At 36.8% G+C, this 18,565-nt stretch overlaps 1 protein-coding gene across 50 annotated transcripts in view; it reads left to right on the forward strand.

Annotated features, from left to right (window-relative positions):
- KCNMA1 (potassium calcium-activated channel subfamily M alpha 1) overlaps window positions 1-18,192 on the forward strand; it is a 528,098-nt gene extending 509,906 nt beyond the window's left edge. For 23 of the 50 annotated variants that reach the window (XM_069796228.1, XM_069796227.1, XM_069796226.1 and 20 more), the window contains 5 exons: window positions 498-692; window positions 2,266-2,384; window positions 4,175-4,399; window positions 6,506-6,534; window positions 12,279-18,192. In XM_069796228.1, the coding sequence (XP_069652329.1) occupies window positions 498-692; window positions 2,266-2,384; window positions 4,175-4,399; window positions 6,506-6,534; window positions 12,279-12,433 (723 nt within the window). In that variant the 3' untranslated portion in view covers window positions 12,434-18,192. Of the gene's footprint in view, window positions 1-497; window positions 693-2,265; window positions 2,385-4,174; window positions 6,646-12,278 lie in introns of those variants that run through there. The other 27 variants (XM_069796223.1, XM_069796216.1, XM_069796261.1 and 24 more) reach the window with 4 other exon arrangements.
- Window positions 18,193-18,565: the final 373 nt, after the last annotated feature.

An 18,565-nucleotide genomic window follows, 5' to 3' on the forward strand; every position in this document is an offset into this window, starting at 1 on the left:
TAGTACCATACATCAGTTAGACTGCTAGAGTCCAGCCACAGTAATAAGTAATGACATTTGCAGCACAAAGGCAGCTCCCCAACGAATTGGTGACAAGAGTAAAAAGGCAATCTAGCCTGTGTAAGCTTTAAATGTGGTCTGAATTTTACAATTACATGTCCTAAAGCCCATTATTAGACATGAAGGCAATGAGAAGGAAAGCAGTCATTGCATCACTACTAACACCAATTATAGGAAACATAAATCATTCAAATTTTTGTACTTTAATAAAAATCAGCCTGAATTGGTGTTTAAAAGGAAGGATCTAGTATAGGAGCCTAATGGGATAGAAGAAAATAGAGTAATTGGAGGCTGCTGTCTTTTCACTTTCTATGTAAAATTATTTGAAGAGACAGCCAAGAACTTTAAACAGCAGAAACCCAGAAAGTTGTAATTTGGATGTCTTCAGTTGTGACTTTAATGGTGTTTGCTTAAAGAGCTTTCTTTTATCTCTGCAGACATACTTCAATGACAATATCCTCACACTGATACGGACATTGGTAACAGGAGGAGCCACACCAGAGCTGGAAGCACTGATTGCTGAGGAAAATGCATTGAGAGGAGGTTACAGCACGCCCCAGACACTTGCAAACAGGGACAGGTGTCGAGTTGCTCAGTTGGCTTTGTATGATGGGCCGTTTGCAGACCTAGGGGTAAGATCATGAGGGATATGTAGGACCAGGGCTGGTCTGCAGTCTATTTGTTTTCTCTCAGACTGAATTAAAAATCTATCTTAATTAGCATATAATTTCTATTATTTAGTTTAATAGAGCTTTTGGATCATTTGACAATTTATAGCACAGGGTGCCAGGTTTGCTGTTACCCTTGTTAAGAAGCTGTATGACTTCCCAGACTCCTTGCCTGGATGTCTCATGAAGAAAATCCTATGGCTCTTCTTAGTTGTCAGCTAAAGAGATGGATGAACTGACTTGGATGATATAACTATTCTAACAATAATCCATTGTAAACATGAGCAATATATATACCTTTGTTGGATTTTTATAAGCTTATTTAGCCTTTCCATGGAGCTTCCAGTTCTTGCTTAAAATATACTTATTAGCTTGAAAACAAAGCTATAAGGTTTGTTTTCTGCTGTTTCTGGATGAACTAAAATTCTTGTGAAATCCTGATTTTCTGACATTTTGATTCCACTATCCTAAGAGTGAAGTAAAAAAAAACAACCAAACCAACAACCCCAAAAGCAAATAATAAAAGAAAAATCTTTACAGAACAGTGCATTTGGATAAAGAAGTATCTAGAAATGTTTTCTGGACCAAGTCTTGTAATCTTGAGGTGAATCCCAAAGTACTCACTTTGTTTTGATGATGATTTGATATTTCTTAAATTAACCTTGTGTTCACAAGCTCTGTTCAAAAAGAATGGAGCGACCTTCTTCATAGAAATGACAGGGAATCCCGGTTTAAGGATTAAGGGTGATGGGAGGACACAGATAAAAGTAAACAGCCTTTCAGTTCATGTAGAAGTCCATTCATAGCCGAAACTAACAGCTCATCAAAACACTTGGGCATGAAGCATAACATTTTCACAAATAAAATAAGCAACACCAATCCTTCAAATGGTATTTTGCTAGAGCCTCAGTTGCACTACATCAGTGAAGGTAGAATGCATTAACAGTCATCGTTACTTAAGAATCAATATTTTAGATATACAAATTATCAAATCTAAACTTTTTTTTGCTAATCAAAACATTTCATATTATTTATGAAAAATGGCATACCTTTCTTCATTATTTTACAGTGGAAGATATTATATTATCCTTTTAACCCCTCAGAACTCTAATTTCTGTTGTGCTCCCCTGTGAATTTATTTGTCTACATGACAGTATGGCTACTGTGAAAAAAGGGTCAAAAATACTAACAATTTTAATATCACAGCTAATGTGATTGTAGAATGTGCATTGTTTGGTACCAAAATTTATATTTCCAGCTTAAAGCAAATCACTCACTCTTCCCAATTTACCATCATTTCATGGATCAAGGCTTTCCAAAATAATGATCACTTTACATAACTACTTATTTGAAATAAAACATTTAGGTTATTCATTTCCTTGGGTCTCATTTGTGACAAACAACAGACTGTCTATACATTGTCCTTTTTGTGCAGGGTCATACTGAAAATCCTGTTCCCTGACATCGTAGTAACAGAGAAAGAAAGGAAAAAAATGTGCTGTTCTCTCTTTTTTTTTCTCTCCTTTCTTTCTCCTAGGATGGAGGTTGTTACGGAGATCTATTTTGTAAAGCACTGAAAACATACAATATGCTTTGCTTTGGAATTTATCGATTAAGGGATGCACATCTAAGTACTCCCAGCCAATGTACTAAACGGTAAGCCCAGTCATTTAGAACATCTCTGCTTCGTCATTCTTCAGTCTTCTCAGCGAGGAAGATCCCAATGCCTGTAATAAATCTAAAAAAGAGCATTCTCCATTTTTTGCATAACTTTGCTACAAAAGCTAACTCTTTGAGGACTTCGTGATGATTCTTTAGCTGAGTTTAAATCATAGGCTGGATATCATAGCATCAGCTTTCAGCTAATTTTAATCAAAAATTTTTAAAGTAAATTTTCAGAACACATCTTTATCTTGTTTGATTTATGATAATCCACTGCTTGCATACAGGGAAAGGACTCCAGTTTGCTTATATCAATCAGCTGTAAGTTACTGGCTAATAATTTACATTATAGTAGCTAGACTTTCTTTTTTCTGAATGCTCAAAAAATACTCCTGTGGGCTTCCTACAGGTACTCTCTGTATCTAATAATCATTTCTTCCAGTAAATGGAAACCCTTCTTTTGGCAGGCTGCATTTGTACTTCAGTAGCACCAAGGCTGACCTCAATGCTTTAAATTGAGCGGACACATTTCCATCTTTGCAAACCGAAGGCCATTTAGCAGCATACTTGAAATGTGTCTTGATTAAGTGTCTACTAGAAATACACACACAGACCTGTACCAGAACTGTCACAAATCTACCATCTGTTACTGTTTCATTCTCTACAAAAAGCATCATTATTGGGTGAACTTGGCAATAAACAACCCTGTAGCCCACCAAAGCGGTTTCTTCTGTAAGGATTTGGACAAATTGAGTAGAAAAAATTATTTTCAGTTTAGATTTACACTGTACTTGCTATACTTGGGATTATTTGTTGGATTAATAAGTGACTTCTGTCCCTGAGGCAGCTAAGCCAGATTTCTTATGAGCACTGAATTAATTTGAAAAGAAGTTGTGAGTTTTGTGATCAATTTTTACTCATTTCTTGCTTGGACAGAAAATGCCTATTGCCTTGCTCAAATATGTTTTTCACATGTGTGAAAAAATTTAGCAGCAGCGTCTATTAGCCCTTCCTACCCTGAAAAGGGGGTTAGTTGAAGGTGGGAATTCTTGAAATTGATAAGAGTTTTTGTTTCAGGTCTGGGATGTATACTTAGCAATGCTGGATTCTTGGATGTGCAGATTTCTCTTTATAAATGCTCTTTGAGTCTGTGAATGTACATGTGGAATGAATGAACAAAATTAACCTCACTGTGAATTTGCTGATATATTTTCCTTAACTTGTTTTATGTACAGTCACAATCCAAACAAATAATTATATCCCTTGCTCTATTGACAGTATTTAAATATTTAGTAAATATATAGAAAGTATGTATTTAAATATAACTGCATCTAAAATCCTCCTCTCCCTGCTTTTCAGCCATTCTTTTAAATACCATTGCTGGTGGGTATGTTACTGGGTTTTGTCAATATGTAAATCTATTTGCTAGAGTCATTGCATTATGGTGCAGCTAGAGAAAGGAGGGTGATTTGTGTGGTGCCTTCTCTGAAAAATCATGATGTGATTCACTTGAAGGACATCCTACACAGACAGTATACCTGTGCAACAGAAAACATACAAAAAATGATATCTGACATAAGAAGGTCCTAAATCATAATGGGTATTATGTGAGCTAAAATTAGGTACAGACTGAAGGAAGCAGAAGTGCAAAAATCTGGGTAAATGTTTATGAGAGAACAACTGTAGCAGAATTTTTTTAGCAGAAATCTAAACCTGCTTTTTCTTTTTCTTTCTTTCTTTCTTTTTCTTTCTTTCTTTTTCTTTCTTCCTTTCTTTCTTTCCAGTTATGTTATCACAAACCCACCATATGAATTTGAGCTTGTGCCGACAGACTTGATCTTCTGTTTGATGCAATTTGACCACAACGCTGGCCAGTCCCGGGCCAGTCTTTCTCATTCCTCCCATTCCTCCTATTCTTCCAGCAAGAAGAGCTCATCAGTTCACTCCATCCCATCAACAGCAAACCGACCGAACCGCACCAAGACCAGGGATTCCCGGGAAAAACAGAAGTATGTGCAGGAAGATAGACTTTGATATGTGTACCTGCTCCCACTGTGTGTGAAACTTGCATTCACCACCCATTCTCCCCGGTTAATGTTTCCAGCAGTAATGTTCCCTGTTTTCCCATGGAGTTCTCCCTTTTTGTACACATATTTTGCATATGTATGACAGTGTGCATGTGATTGTCATTTTTATTTCACCACCATAAAACCCTTAAGCACAACAGCAACAAAGCAGACGGACCAAAAGTTATTTATGATGCTAGGGGAGAAAAAAAAATTCTAAACCCATAGGCACACAGAAAACATAAATAACTCACTGCAGTTACTCTACATATCAGAAAATAGAGTATATTTAACATGAACACTTGCTCTTGATGTCAGAGTTACACAAAGAAAGTAATTTAGTACAGAAGTGTTGACGTATGTTGCAGTAGGTTTTTTTATATTCATATTTACAGGAGTTGCTACATTTATTTGAAGCTTATAAAACTAACCCATTGGGGAAAAAAAGAAAAAAAAAAAAAACAAAAAAAACAAAACCCAAAAAAATCTCTACTGATTTTTCACTCTCAAGGCTTACATTGTATAGGGCTTACACTCTTTGTATAGATTATTGCTACGCACCTGCTTTATACCAAAGGAACATCAGGGACTTTTCTGCTTGTTTAAGGACTTCCTCTGACATACTAGCCTTTTGGAGATAGTGTCTTTTCCCTTTAACACTGAAACTGTCTGGGCATGGAGTTGTAAAACTCCAATGGTTTAATTTAAGTTTAGAAAGAGTCTAATTGCATATTAAATTATTATTCTGTCTATTTATACTGCCACATGAATAGCTATATTTTCTTTCACTTTTGACATTTGGAATAAAAAGCCATATGTGTCATAAATATTGGATGTAAGTCATTAAAAACTGCCTTCCTAGGACTTTTACATCTTTAAAAGGTGAATTAGTCACCTTATGTACAGAATAAATAATGTTCAGAAAAGAGCAAGCATTTTTCTATGCTTAAGTATCAGATCTCGAGGGACTTTGTTCCTTTCCCCAGATGGTTGTTTAATTTTTCCAAGTTAGAGTGGTGGTATAAATCTTCCAACAAGGGTCCTAATATTTGAAGATCCTCCAGAAATCTTGCTCCACGTTCTAGCTGGTTCTTTTCAACAGGTGCATGCCAGTCCACAGCACGCAGGAATAAAGGGGAAGAGAGCTGAGTACCTTTAAGGTCTCTCCCATTTGGGAAGAAAAGGTCGTGCTGTGCCCAAGACAGCTAATGAGCAGAACAAGAGGGCTGGGGTGGAAATATTCACTGTGCTGAGGCACCATGTTCTAGGCACTTGCCCCAGAGCTTTGGATCTTGCAGATTCCCACCAATGACACACCTAGCCAAACAAAAACCGTGGCAGGGAATTAAATAAAGTAGTGGAAAGTAACCTATCCTAGACAGCCATAGAAATGATACTTCAAGCTTGTTTTTTTTTTAATTTCAAATGCCAACCTATTGAAATACAGAACTAGTTCTAGGTGGTATGAAGAGTTTCCCAGGTTAGGGAGGCCAGAAACACATACCAACTTCCCTGGCTACCCAGCAAGAAAGCATGCAGACAGAAGATAAATATTTGGATGTGGGAGTGATTAGCATTGTAGCTGCCAACCCAGACAAGGTGCTTTTATGGTTAGTGTTGTTTTCTACCTTCCCCTTCCCCAAGCATGATAATTTTGAAGATTTGCTTGCTGTGTGAATTGACAATGAAGCCAAGCACTTTTACTGACAAAACCTGGAACCCTACAAGTGGGCTACAGAGAGTGCCACTGTGCAGTGTTAAGCATAATGATTGGAATACAGTATATATGTGTGTGTGCATTCAAAAGCAGCTGTAAGTCCTATCAGTGAAATATGTTGCAAATTGTGGATGGTCCCTTACAAATGAGTCTATTACAGTTGCTTTTCATCATAAAGACAAATTGATGTATTTCTTTTTGCAAAGAAAGTTATCATGTTTTGCCCTAAGAATATTTATTACTACAAGGATGTGCCAGTTAAAGTGCTCAACAGGAAATATGACAGTTTAAAAGCATTGTAAAACTTACATAGCTTACTTCTTTTTCTAAAGTGCAACAAGGATGAATAGAATGGGCCAAGGTATGACAATTAATGGTTCTGCATGACCTAGCAACTGCTGTGGGTTTCCTTCTATAACTTTGTCCTTGTGAAAACTTGTGAAATTAAAAAAAAAAATAGTTACAAACTTTATTCAGTTATTGGTTTGTTTGTTTGGTTGTTTTGTTGGTTTTCTTTTGCCTTTTTTTTCCCTCCAAACCAGAAGTAAAACTGGCTGCTGCTGCTGCTGCTGCTGTTGCTCAACCCTGTTTTATTTTTTTATCCTCTCATCTGCTTGCCTTTCTAATTGCACGTGTCCTTTTGTAAACACCCAGGTTCCTGCTCAATGAAGATGCCTACCCTGGTGCAGACATTACTTTAATTTCCCATTCCTCATTCCAATTCCTTTCCTCCCTTCCCTTTCCTACTCCCCTGTCCCCCGTGTATGTTCATGAGCATCTTTTTATGTTGGCAATATTGACTGAAGGTAGTCGAGAGCAGTTATGCATTTTGGAAGAATGTTAATGGCTTTGACACCAAAATGCTTTTCCATTAATGTTTTATCTGTTTTCCATTTAGCAGAGGTAGGAAGGGTGTTAATATGAAGCCACTTGTCGCATACTACATAATAATTTTGTAAAAAAAAAAAAATAGTATTTGTATAACTGTGCATCTCAAATAGAAAAAATATAAACAGTGTACATTAGAGAAGCAACTTGTCTACTTTGTGAGCAACAGGAGAGGGATAATACGGATGCAAATCTGAATTCTTCAAATCATATTGAAGTCTAATTCTTCTCTGTCTTCTGTCCTAAAGTTGGAAGTCTTAAAAGTTATGCCATGTGCAATTTTCACTGCTAACTATAGTCAAACTGATCGAATAGTTTATTACAGTGATGAAGATTTTCTGATATGGATATACTAATGAAATTGGGAGGTTGGTCATTACAAGTAGAGGAATGTTTAAATCAACTATGTTATGTTGTCAAAATTTTTTATATTGAAAAGTAACAGGAAATCTCCTATTTGTTCAGAAACCTATCCCAAGTCAAATGTTCTTAGTAAGTACCCTGGTTAGTTTTTGAAGGTGGAAAAGCAGCACCAATGTCAAGAGATGGCATTTTAGAGCTTTAAATGGAGATCTTGCCACTTGTATCAGTCCCAGCATGGTTTTGACAATGGAAAGCTAGGTTCTTAGTCACTTTGCTGATCAGAGTGTTGACACAAAACCATATCTAGCAAACCTGCAGGTTCTTGGCATGGGTTCCCACTGGCCTAAACTGACAGAGTCAGGCATTTTCCAGAGAAATTCCCATTGTCAAAAGTAAGAATTTTGCTAGTTTAAAAAAAATAAAAAATCACCAAGAGCAATTCCAGAATAGCATATTTGTCCCAGAATTTTGCCTTGGAGCAAAATAAAGACCTTCACAGAAAGTAAGAATAGTTTCTTCTCTCTCTCCCTGCAAATTACTTACTGCCTGCTTCATGTAAAATTTTCATCTGCCAAACAAAGAATTGCTGAGCAGGTGGGTGGAGAAACTTTCATTACTTTTTTCTCATACAGGAAGAAATAGCATGGGAGAATTTTCAGTTTAGCTGTGAATGAGCTGCCTATATGGAACGAGGGGAGGCACACACATACATACAGACTCATTTGAAACTGCAAATGTCACAGAGGAAAAAAAATGCATGTTTAAAACAATTGTAAGGTAACCTGGGATTATGGTGAGAATACAGATTTAGTAAAATCTTTGTGTCATGTTTAGCTAGTACTTTCTTTGCCTCTGCTTAGAAGAGAGGGTGTTTCACAGTGACATTTATTCAAACATGATTATTTAGTCCAGAATTAATGTGAGAAAGCACCAGAATAATAAATCTGTTGGAGAGAATTGCTGGAGTCTTATACAAGTTGAAGAAATCTGTATTTTTATCATTTTACTTTAATTATTTTATCTTTTTATGCTGCAGGGAACAGTCTTACACAGGATGTTAATTTTTATTTGTTTGTAATAAGAGCATGAAGCCTTTAGAACCTTCATGGATGCACTGGGTTGCTGATAGCCCATTGCAAACACAGGTGTTTGAGAGGAAAGTAAATGTTTTCTGCTTTCTGATACATGAAGTTACTTAGCTGTTCCAACATCTCTTAGGTGATGCTGTCAAAAACAAACCTGTCAAATAGCACAGGAAGATCAGGGACTCTCCTGAACAGCTCTTAAAAAAATAGAAGACTATGCCTGTTCTCACTATAAAGTAGAAACACATGGTAAGGATCAATATACCTATGCCAAAAGGGAGAGACGGACTGAACTTGAAACTAAAAAAAAGTTGGTCAATATAACAACATATAAAGACTTAAAAAAGGGTTTTCTGGACTGATTTAAAGGAAAGAGTAAATAGGTTTTTTAAGATACATAAAAATCTGTGCTAAGACTTTGGAAGACATATCAAAGTCAGACTGTGAGCATAACAAAAAAGATTGTAAAGTTTGTAAGAGATTCAAGAAGGACATTTAGTAACTGGGAGCAAAATGTCTTAGTGACCAAGAGTAAAGATGAAGAGTGTCAAGCTCACATTTCAAAGGTAAGTATAGAGATTGATGGACTTCCATGGGAGATTTGTCATTACATGGTCAAAGACAATTTTAACAGCAGAAAAGGAACAGGAAAGGTATAAAGCTGGGTCCAAGCATTTGATGCTGGAGATGATAATGCCTGGACCAAGTGTTCAGCACTGGCAAAAAGAAATTTAAACAGCAAAAGAAATTAGAATCTACCAGTTTCTGCATTTATTATTTATTTTCTGTATTTATTACTTGCCAGGTAAAGGCAAAAAGAGCCTTGATGGTGTCTTTTAAAGATCAGCTCCCTGGATATGAGTTTTATTGTAAAGACTAACATATAAATAATAATTGCCTTGTTTTGAAAATTCCAGGGAAAGCAGGGGAGATGATGGAAGTGCTTTGCACTGGCTGCTGAGAAACACAGTGCAGTTCATCCCTAATCCTTAGCACACACACAGTTCTCCCCTTTCTTGCTACGAGATTGAATTAACTTGCACCAACTTCTGTTTGTAAAGAAAGTTTGTGCACCATATGTTAAAAAAGAAGGTAGAGATAAAAGTTCACAGTGCTTAACTTGCCTCAAAATCATTTTAAACACAAACCATTAGAAAACCGTTAGTTTGAAATTGTTTATGTGATCTTGCAAGGCTTTTAAAACATGATAACCATCACACTTTACACCTCTCTGAAAGGTTAGTTTAATCGTAGATCACATAAAATTGGTTTCCACAAATGCATAATGGTTCATGTGTCACACTTGAACTAAATGGTTTTTTAAATGGAGCTGAAATTATTTTGATGTATACACATTCCCAGATTTTTTTTTTTTCCTACAACCTTTCTTAAACCAGCCCCCATCAGGAACCATTCCCTTAAAGTCTCATTAATAATTCAGATGTTCTGATGACTTTAAAAGATCTATGGAATTGAGGCTTTTTTTTTTTTTTAACTGCTTGACAAAAAGATAAATGAATGTAGAAAGAAGCGGTAGGAGTCTGGCAAGCTGTAGATCATCTCTGAACAGATTGTAACTTTATCATTCTGTCAGGAAGAATAATTTAAAGCACTTAATCAGTTAGCTTCAGTGTGCAGGATGTAACATTATGAATTCCTATCGTCCAATCTGTTCAAATCAAAGGGAACTTAATTACAATAGGTAAGAGAGAGAGAGAGAGATGGGAGATTGAACATTGTTCAGACTCAGGCAACTTTATGGGGGCAGGGAACTATTTACCCTGATTGCAAATGAATAGGATATTTTAAAAAGATGTAAAATACATTTTAGAAAATGACAAGAAAATACAGTAGTTCTGGTTACCTTCATTAATAAGCCACTAATGATTAATACAATTCCTTTTTTTCAATTTAAAATTTTTAAAAAGCATAAGCACAGGTAACAAATGTATCTGAAAAAAAAAGTTGGATTAAACCCTCATGAGTTTGGGGTTTGTTGCTGGGGAGTCGTGGTGTTGCATGTAGATGCTTAAAATCCATATCAAGTATAAGTGTTTAAATTTCTTATTCACAAAAGTGACTGAGAAGTCCAGTAATTCTAGAAATCAATCCGCTTCTTTAGAGGCCCTAACTTCAAAGCTAGTTGCTTATTTTTATGCATTTATGCCCAGATATTTGTACTTTATTCTTCCTGGTCTTCCAGTTTCTATTCTCTGCTTCACCTTCTGAGCTTTTGCGCTCGATCCTTGGGTTTCGAAGGTGGATTTTGCTCTGCTTATTTTTATTTATTTATTTGTTTAAAATGACCACTCTTTCCACTTCTGTCCTGATTCCAGCCCACATACAGCAGCATTTCAGTGGTAAGCAAAAGTGGCTGTTTGTATTATGTGAGGCACTAAAGCTTCCAAATCATTTTGGGTTCCCAAAATGTAGTAGTGCATACATGTAATAGCAGCAGCTCTGATGTGGCACACATTAAACCTTGCATGTAATAATGAAAATGCCCCAGTTGCAGAATCCTATCCCCAGAACCATTTGTGCCCACTGCTCTGCACACCCACCTCTGGAATTTGGGGAAGGAGGGTGAGTGGAGACCTCTGTTCACAAATGCTTGTCAAAGCACGAGCACCTAATGGCCATAAGCCACACTAAGACCAGGAGTTTCTAATTAAGAAATGACAGCAGTAATTGCTTTCTAAAGGGCTTAAGAAATTTTTTTTTTTTTTTTGGTTTGGTTTGGTTTGTGAATTTTAAGAAGTTTTTGTCCACATCTGTGTATGAACAATGCAATATAGTGGTTACAATCACAAGCAGATAGGGAATGGCCGCAATGATGCAGCCTCTCAGCATCCTCACTCCTTCCCACATTGCTCCCAGCCCACCTTAAATCAGTACCATAAAATTCTTCCTGTGTTCATGGAAACAGACACTGCCCAAAGATACAAAAGGAACAGCTTCCCCTCTAATCTTCCTTCAAGTCCTTGCTTCCTTTGCCTTGCTGTCACATATCACTACCAATCCACTCAGGATTCAGCCCCTACTACAGTCATCTGCAGCACCGAGTACGTTCCAAACCCCTTCCCAGACTGGAGAGTTCAGCAGTGCCCAAGCAGGCAGGTTGCTAAGTAGCAATATAATGGCCATCCCGTGCAGGAACGCAGCCATCTGGCAGCATGAATGAAAGCTCTATTTATTCTAGCACCAACTGTGGAAAGTTCTTCTTTACATTCTCCTGTGTGATTTCTGAACCAGAAGTAGCAACCACTCTGAGGCTGAAATTGTTCAGAGAAGCCTCTGATTCTTTAGGTTCTCCTCTGTATAGGGACTAACATGCTCTTTTCTGCATTACCCTTATCCCATCTGCTCTCCCTGGCTTCTCAGTTTAGCCTTTTATTTGTATCATTTTTTTCAATAAATGAATCAGAGGGTATTTACCTCAGCATGAAAAAAAAAAAGACCTCTATTGTATTCAACAAGTAAACTAGCATATTGACAGTTTTCTTCAGCTTCTACTATCAAATCTGCAAACGTCATCCTCCTTTCATGAAAAGTCTTTTCAGAGGTATTAATCTAATGCACCACACTGCTAGTAATTAGTCAAAGTCACCTTCTATTGATTGCCTTTTCTCTATAAACTTTACTGACTGCTCCCCCCTCCTTGGTTGTGGGTTGTTTTGGGGTTTTTTTGGTGTTTATGTATATATGTGCTTCACTAATTAAAACTCTCATTTTCCCTCCTTATTCTGTCTCTACCCATTTTGCTCCTTAGCAGAAAAGAAATGGTTTACAGATGAGCCGGATAATGCCTATCCCAGAAACATTCAAATCAAGCCCATGAGCACTCACATGGCCAATCAGATCAATCAATATAAATCGACAAGCAGCTTGATACCACCAATCAGAGAAGTTGAAGATGAATGTTGACTCCTTCAAGGCCAGAACTATTTTTATAAAGCCTGACAAACTTCATGAATGGTGATGTGACATTTATTCCTCTTACATGCTGAACCACTGATGGAGAAGTTAAGGGCAAGCTTAATGGGAAAATAAAGTAGACAGATCTTTCTTTGTCTGCCTTTAATATTGCTTCCACGTATTTTGGAAACTATTTCATTTATAAATGAACATAATCAAAACTAGTCATGTATAGCCTCTAGCATTTTAAATTATTTTTATTTATTAGAAAAAAATATATTTTTCTTTTTTTTTCATTGTCAAGTATTTTCCCTTAAAAAAAACCTGCATATGTGGCCAGACTCCTAAGAAATTAAAAAAAAAACAAACCTCAGTCTTTGGCATAAAGGAGAATGATGGTCACAGCTACAAGGACATGTAATTAAGGGAGACAAATGATATATTTACAAAAAGAAAAAAAGGTCCAACTTGTATTTTAGTAAATTAAAAAAAGAAGGAAAAACAAAAAAAAGAACAGTTCACCAAAATGTTTCTTTACTGGAGGATGTGTATTTTGTTCAGCATTGACACCAGCTCTTAATAAACTGAACTTATTTATTTTCGAAGTTGGAAGGCATATTTTTGTACATGTAACATTCTTCTCAAATATTCTTTGTTTTCTTACCATATACAGATCATCTTAATTGCCAGTTATATTAAGGTCCAATAATGCCCCCCCCACACACACTGCCCCCTTCCCACCCCCCCCGTGCCTACACAGAGAAGCCCAGCATCCTCGATAACCTTCTGCAACACTGGTGTAGTGAACATCACTACCCTAAACCAAGGGCCACGTAGATAAGGTGTTCATAGGCAGCACTTGCTACAAGTGGCAAATCTGGCAATTCCACTCTGCTTCCCATTAGCCATCAGCAGTTGCTAATTTCAGGAAGGCAAGTTTGGCAATTTCTCTTCTTTTGCCATGTATTACAGTGCTTTAATCCAGAGTGCATAAATAGTGCATGAAATCATAAGTTATAAACCTTCTCATCTACCATATTTTGTTGGTTCCTTAATTCAAAAGTGCGGATGGCCTTGCATCACTCTTGTTTATTTAGTTCAAATTCTTCCTGCTATGTATAGAGGTTTAGCTCCAGAGCTTTGCACATTGGTGATAGCTCATACCTTGGTAAAAGGCATGCTGAATCTCCTTTTGGTGAGTTCGGATCAGGATAAGAACTGGTTTAGCCTCAGCTTTATAATCTCACCACATGCTGTTCTCAGTTAATTCCTGCACCAAGCGACATCTTATTTTAGCAGTTGCTTTTTTTCTTTAATTTATTTTCACTTTGCTGGGACACCACACATAAAAGTACAGTAATAACCAAATCAAAACAAAAGTAATGAATGTATTTCTTATGATAACTTACAAAAGGCCTTTGATGGGTGCCTTTTGTGTCAGCAGTTTCACAAAGTTGCCAACAAGCTTTATAGCCATCAGACAAAAATGTGATGTTTCATATCTGTGCTGCAGTATATATCTACCCAAGCATTTGATGTTCTAAATGATTTAGTAACTCTCTCTATCTCAAATTAGCAACATCTGACACAATTGTGTGAAGAAAAAAAAAAAAAAAAAGAAGAAGAAAAGGCTGTGCTAATAAGGATTAAAACAAAAATATAGGACCCAGTCATCAGGAAAGGGAGAGTTTCATTGTGCAAGTTAACTTTAGGCTTTGTAATTTTGCAGAATTGTTAAACACCACAATAAAACATACCGTGGTACTTTTATCATTAGAGAAATACCAGTGAATCAAATAAATACAAAGCAGATGATGAATTTATTGTGAAAACAATGATGTCCACTATATAATCCAACATTTAAGCTAAACTATCTGAGCTTTAATGTTTGTCCACTGGCTGCAGTACAAATATAACCATACTAACATCTAATAAGCTTTATTCTGGAGTGACATCTTGGACTGTGACTACTTTGTTGTTACATTTTTGTAGAATAGCTCTTTAAAGACAATAACAAGAATTGTTAATACAGTATCTGTAAAATTGGATTGTTTAAAATATTTCACTCTCCTACAAAGTAACAAAATTTAAGCAGTATTTCATTATCATTTAGACCATGTTTAACCCATTTCACAGTCCCCAAACCAGAAGATGATTCTGGTGAGTTCTTCCAATATATGCTGCTTCAGCTAGTGACATGTTATAATCTACATCCAGTCTCTGTGTTGGGTCATGTTAAGCCTTTACTTTGAAGTCAGTGCTCCTTTTTCATTTATGAACTGCATTCATATTATAACCAGAGTGAAAAAGCTGGTCCTGAGTACAGGAGAATTTTTGAAATTTGTATTCAACTTTTCACTAAGTAACATGCAATTTTTTTTTTAATTTTTATTTTTTTCTTAGAAGACTGGTGTTTACTGTAAGGGTATAGAACTTTATATCTTATATTTTATCACATACAGTGCCATTTCTGAGTGTCCTTCCTTCCTTCCAAAGTGAGCGTTCACTGGATAAAACATACTAATGAATCAAATACAATACTCCTACATAGCTAAGCTTTGTGTGTGTCTCTGTCCAGTTTAACTGTCACACCCAAAAATATCGTGCTGCCAACTGTACATAAATAAAGGACAAGATCTGAATACACTCACGCTCTCTCCCAGCACAGCTAGGTCCATATGTAACAACTATAGATAGAACAACATCTGCAGAGAGCGAGTGAGACAGAGAGAAACAGGTATAGTTATGGGTTTGCGTTTCCCATTTATAGAAAAGCTAAGAACAATCAATAATCTTTTCTTGCTCCTCTTTTTGATGATCAAAGATGCAGGACTGACTTCTGGCAATTAGATGGAGGAACATGTAGAAAACCTGTTGGAGATCTTTGACATTCAGCCATTAAAGACTACAATAAGGCCAGCACCAATATTTGGATATATGAAGTTACATCAAGGCAGGTGGCTGGGAAAGTGGCCTAAGTGACAGCTGACAGACCACATGATGACTGATGCAGAAACAAGATTTTGATCTTTATTAATAATTCTTACTCCTTTCTCACAAGACAACAAAAAGGGAATTTCAGCTCTTTCATTAAATGCATGCACAATTAATATGAGCTAAACATTTTTTGGGGGGGGGGTTACATTCATTGGATAGACAGTGTGTCTGTGTGTGTGTGTGTTTGCATATATGCATGTCCACACACATATATATATATATATATATATGTGTGGATATATACTTGCATATATATAGGGGTGTATATGTATTTGATACAAAGTCATCACAAAAAGATGGTCATTATTTTGGGGGGGTCTAGTGTGAAAAAAGTCACAAAGGAAAAGAAAATATGTGACTTCTTTTACAGACTGGCGCATGGAGGCATTGTACCTGCTATTTCCTCCTGGTTCGACCAAAAAAGCAGCCATTCCTGGCAGTTATATTAGCGGTGCACTGACAGTACGCTGCAGAAACCTCTCTGACTGCTGAAGCAGGTGTGTGCCCCAGTCCCTGCTTGCACTCATCCATGCACATGCATGCCTCCACATTGCCAGAAAGCCTGCTGTCTCTCTGTCTCATGGCTACTATTTTAATTGGTCCCCTGAAGTTCATGAGCACTAAGATGAAAGGATAAAACTGTCCTCCGATGGGGTGTTGCTTGGGTGGCCATTGACAAGCACAGCTAACATTAAGGTGTAGAGAAAAGAAACTATTCAAAGTCTATATGCAATTTTTTTTAAGGCTTCAATGTGGCCATCTTACTTTTGCTTGTAAGATGATAAGTATACGATGTATTTATTAATAGGAAAAAAAATGCAAACATTTGCTTGTACTTTTCAAAAGCTTTCTAAAACTGTCACCCCTGTTTTAACAGGTCTTCTTTCAAATCAGCATCGATGGCCAAACAGTAGGAAGTACACTTGGCAGAAAGCACAAACTCCTTGCTCTGGGGCATGATCAGTTATACAGTGCTGCAGGTTCACAGACAACATTGTTATTCCACCTGTAACACAAAGGGGCCCTGCAAGCCCTACTAGACCAAAAGCCAAGAGCGTAGGGAGAGAAAGCATGGGTTGAGAGGGACACGACACATCCAGGTCCTCAAGCAAATGTAGGCATGTGGCTATCTCCAAGCCATTTTTGATGGGAAAGCCAGTGCTGCTTATACAAGGTGAAGGCCATGAGCTTCAGGATAATGAGAATCTTGTGTAGCCTTATTAAGCCACACAGATGTCTTGACAGAGTTGATGAGTGTTCAGCAGCTTACAGGCTATTGCAGCGGCTGGGGCTGTACAGGAAGCCAGGTTTAGTCATACTAAAGATATTTTTTTCCCCTATATTTGAATGTTAAAGAAAAAGGCCACCCAATGACTCAGGCAGCATGGGTGTTAAAAGACTTAATTGGCCTCAGCCAAATGTGAAGAAGAGGAAAAATAGTTTGCATGTAATGTGCAAGAAACACTACAAAAGTCTTGTCTATAGCCTTTTAATATAGGTTATTGGGTGGTAATGGGCAAGGTTGTTGTTGGATTTCTTTTCTTTGGCCAGTGTAAGGAAGATTTGTATTTTTTGAAATTTTCATAGAGTAGAAGAAGAGGAAAATATACTACTGTGTTCTCATTCAGAGACGACAGTTTTTGTTGGGGGTGTAGGGGTTTGTGTGTGTGCGTGTAAACTACAACTACTGCAATAATTGGATGCCTAAACTAATGCATGACAAAGCAATAATTTACAAATAGGTGATTGTGCATGTTTTCACTGCTTGGTCACTCACCAGTGAATCCATAAATGTTAGCAACTGCCCTGTTCTAGCTGACTCACATGAGCTCAAAGTTAAACACAGAGTAGGTGCTTAAATGGTTTTATCAAGAAGCAGGTTCTTAAGGGCTTCTGGATCCCAATGTATTTGAAAAGAACACATATTGAGGTTGGGGGGTGTGGTATTTTGTTTTTAAAGCCGTCATCATTGTGAATTTCTTTAGCACCAAAAGAAGTGTATGCCTCACCTTTCATTTCTAGTTTTTAAATGTGCTTAAACAAAATAACCAAGTGTGTGAAAGGCATTGAACAGGACAAAGTGAAAACAGAAATTCTTTCCCTGTGTTACAGTGGATTGGCCTGGGAATATCTGTCAAAGTAAGTCAATGGCAAATGCATAGAAAACTCCAGGGGAAAGGAGAGTTCTTTATATTCCTTCTTTTGTTTTCCTTTCCCTGCCATCTGAACCACCAATATCCCCAACATATGAGCAAGAACTTTTTTAATTTTTATTTTTATTTTTTAATTCTAAGGGTATAAGGGTATTTGTTTGAACAAGTCCAGGCTTAGGGGACAGAGTTTTTTAAAAATCATTATATATGCACACCTAATATTCAGTTAGCAGGCATAATATTTGTAATACTTTTGTACTGAGCAATACTAGTAGGTGTGGGTACAGCCCCCATCTGAAATAAAGAAAGGAATGGAGTAGCTGTTCAGCTGTGGCCAGTACCTAGGATGGTACATAATCCTATAGTATTGACAATTCTGCCCCAGCATTTATCAAAGCTATATTTATATATGTATCTATTCTGCACAGATATTCTCTGCTATAGAACATGCAGCTACACTGAAACTGTATAGTCTGTAATGTGCAGTAGTCTATATAACCAAGTAAATTCCACTGAAGTTAATAGATAGGACTGCTGGGCTAATGTATCTGTTTTATATAATGGTGTACTACTGTTAACTGTCAAAATGAGAAGGGGAAGGAAGAAAATATAAAATATTTTTTTTATTACTTTGGGTCTAATTTAGAACAATGTCTAACTTAAGAAGCTAAACACTAACGCTGCATCTAATTAGAACCTTAGTGAGGTTGAGAGAAAGTTTCTTACTGCTTCAGTCAATGCATTTCAGAGGAGATCTTTATAACTTAAAAAAAAAAACCAAACCATAACACAACATATAGGCAGTTGAATAAATGTAATAATAGAAAGCATAGCTTTTTCAGAAGCCAAAAATTTGCCATATGAGCACTTTGTTGACTCGACAATAACTAACAGGAACCACATGAAAAGGTCAGCAGACGTTATCTCAAGTTTTCCTTAAGTAACAGTTAAAAAGTGCCGCTTCTGCCATGGCATAGCTTGGGACACATAT

This window comes from Haliaeetus albicilla, chromosome 11, assembly GCF_947461875.1.
Source record: "Haliaeetus albicilla chromosome 11, bHalAlb1.1, whole genome shotgun sequence".
NCBI classification, from domain to species: Eukaryota; Metazoa; Chordata; class Aves; order Accipitriformes; family Accipitridae; genus Haliaeetus; species Haliaeetus albicilla.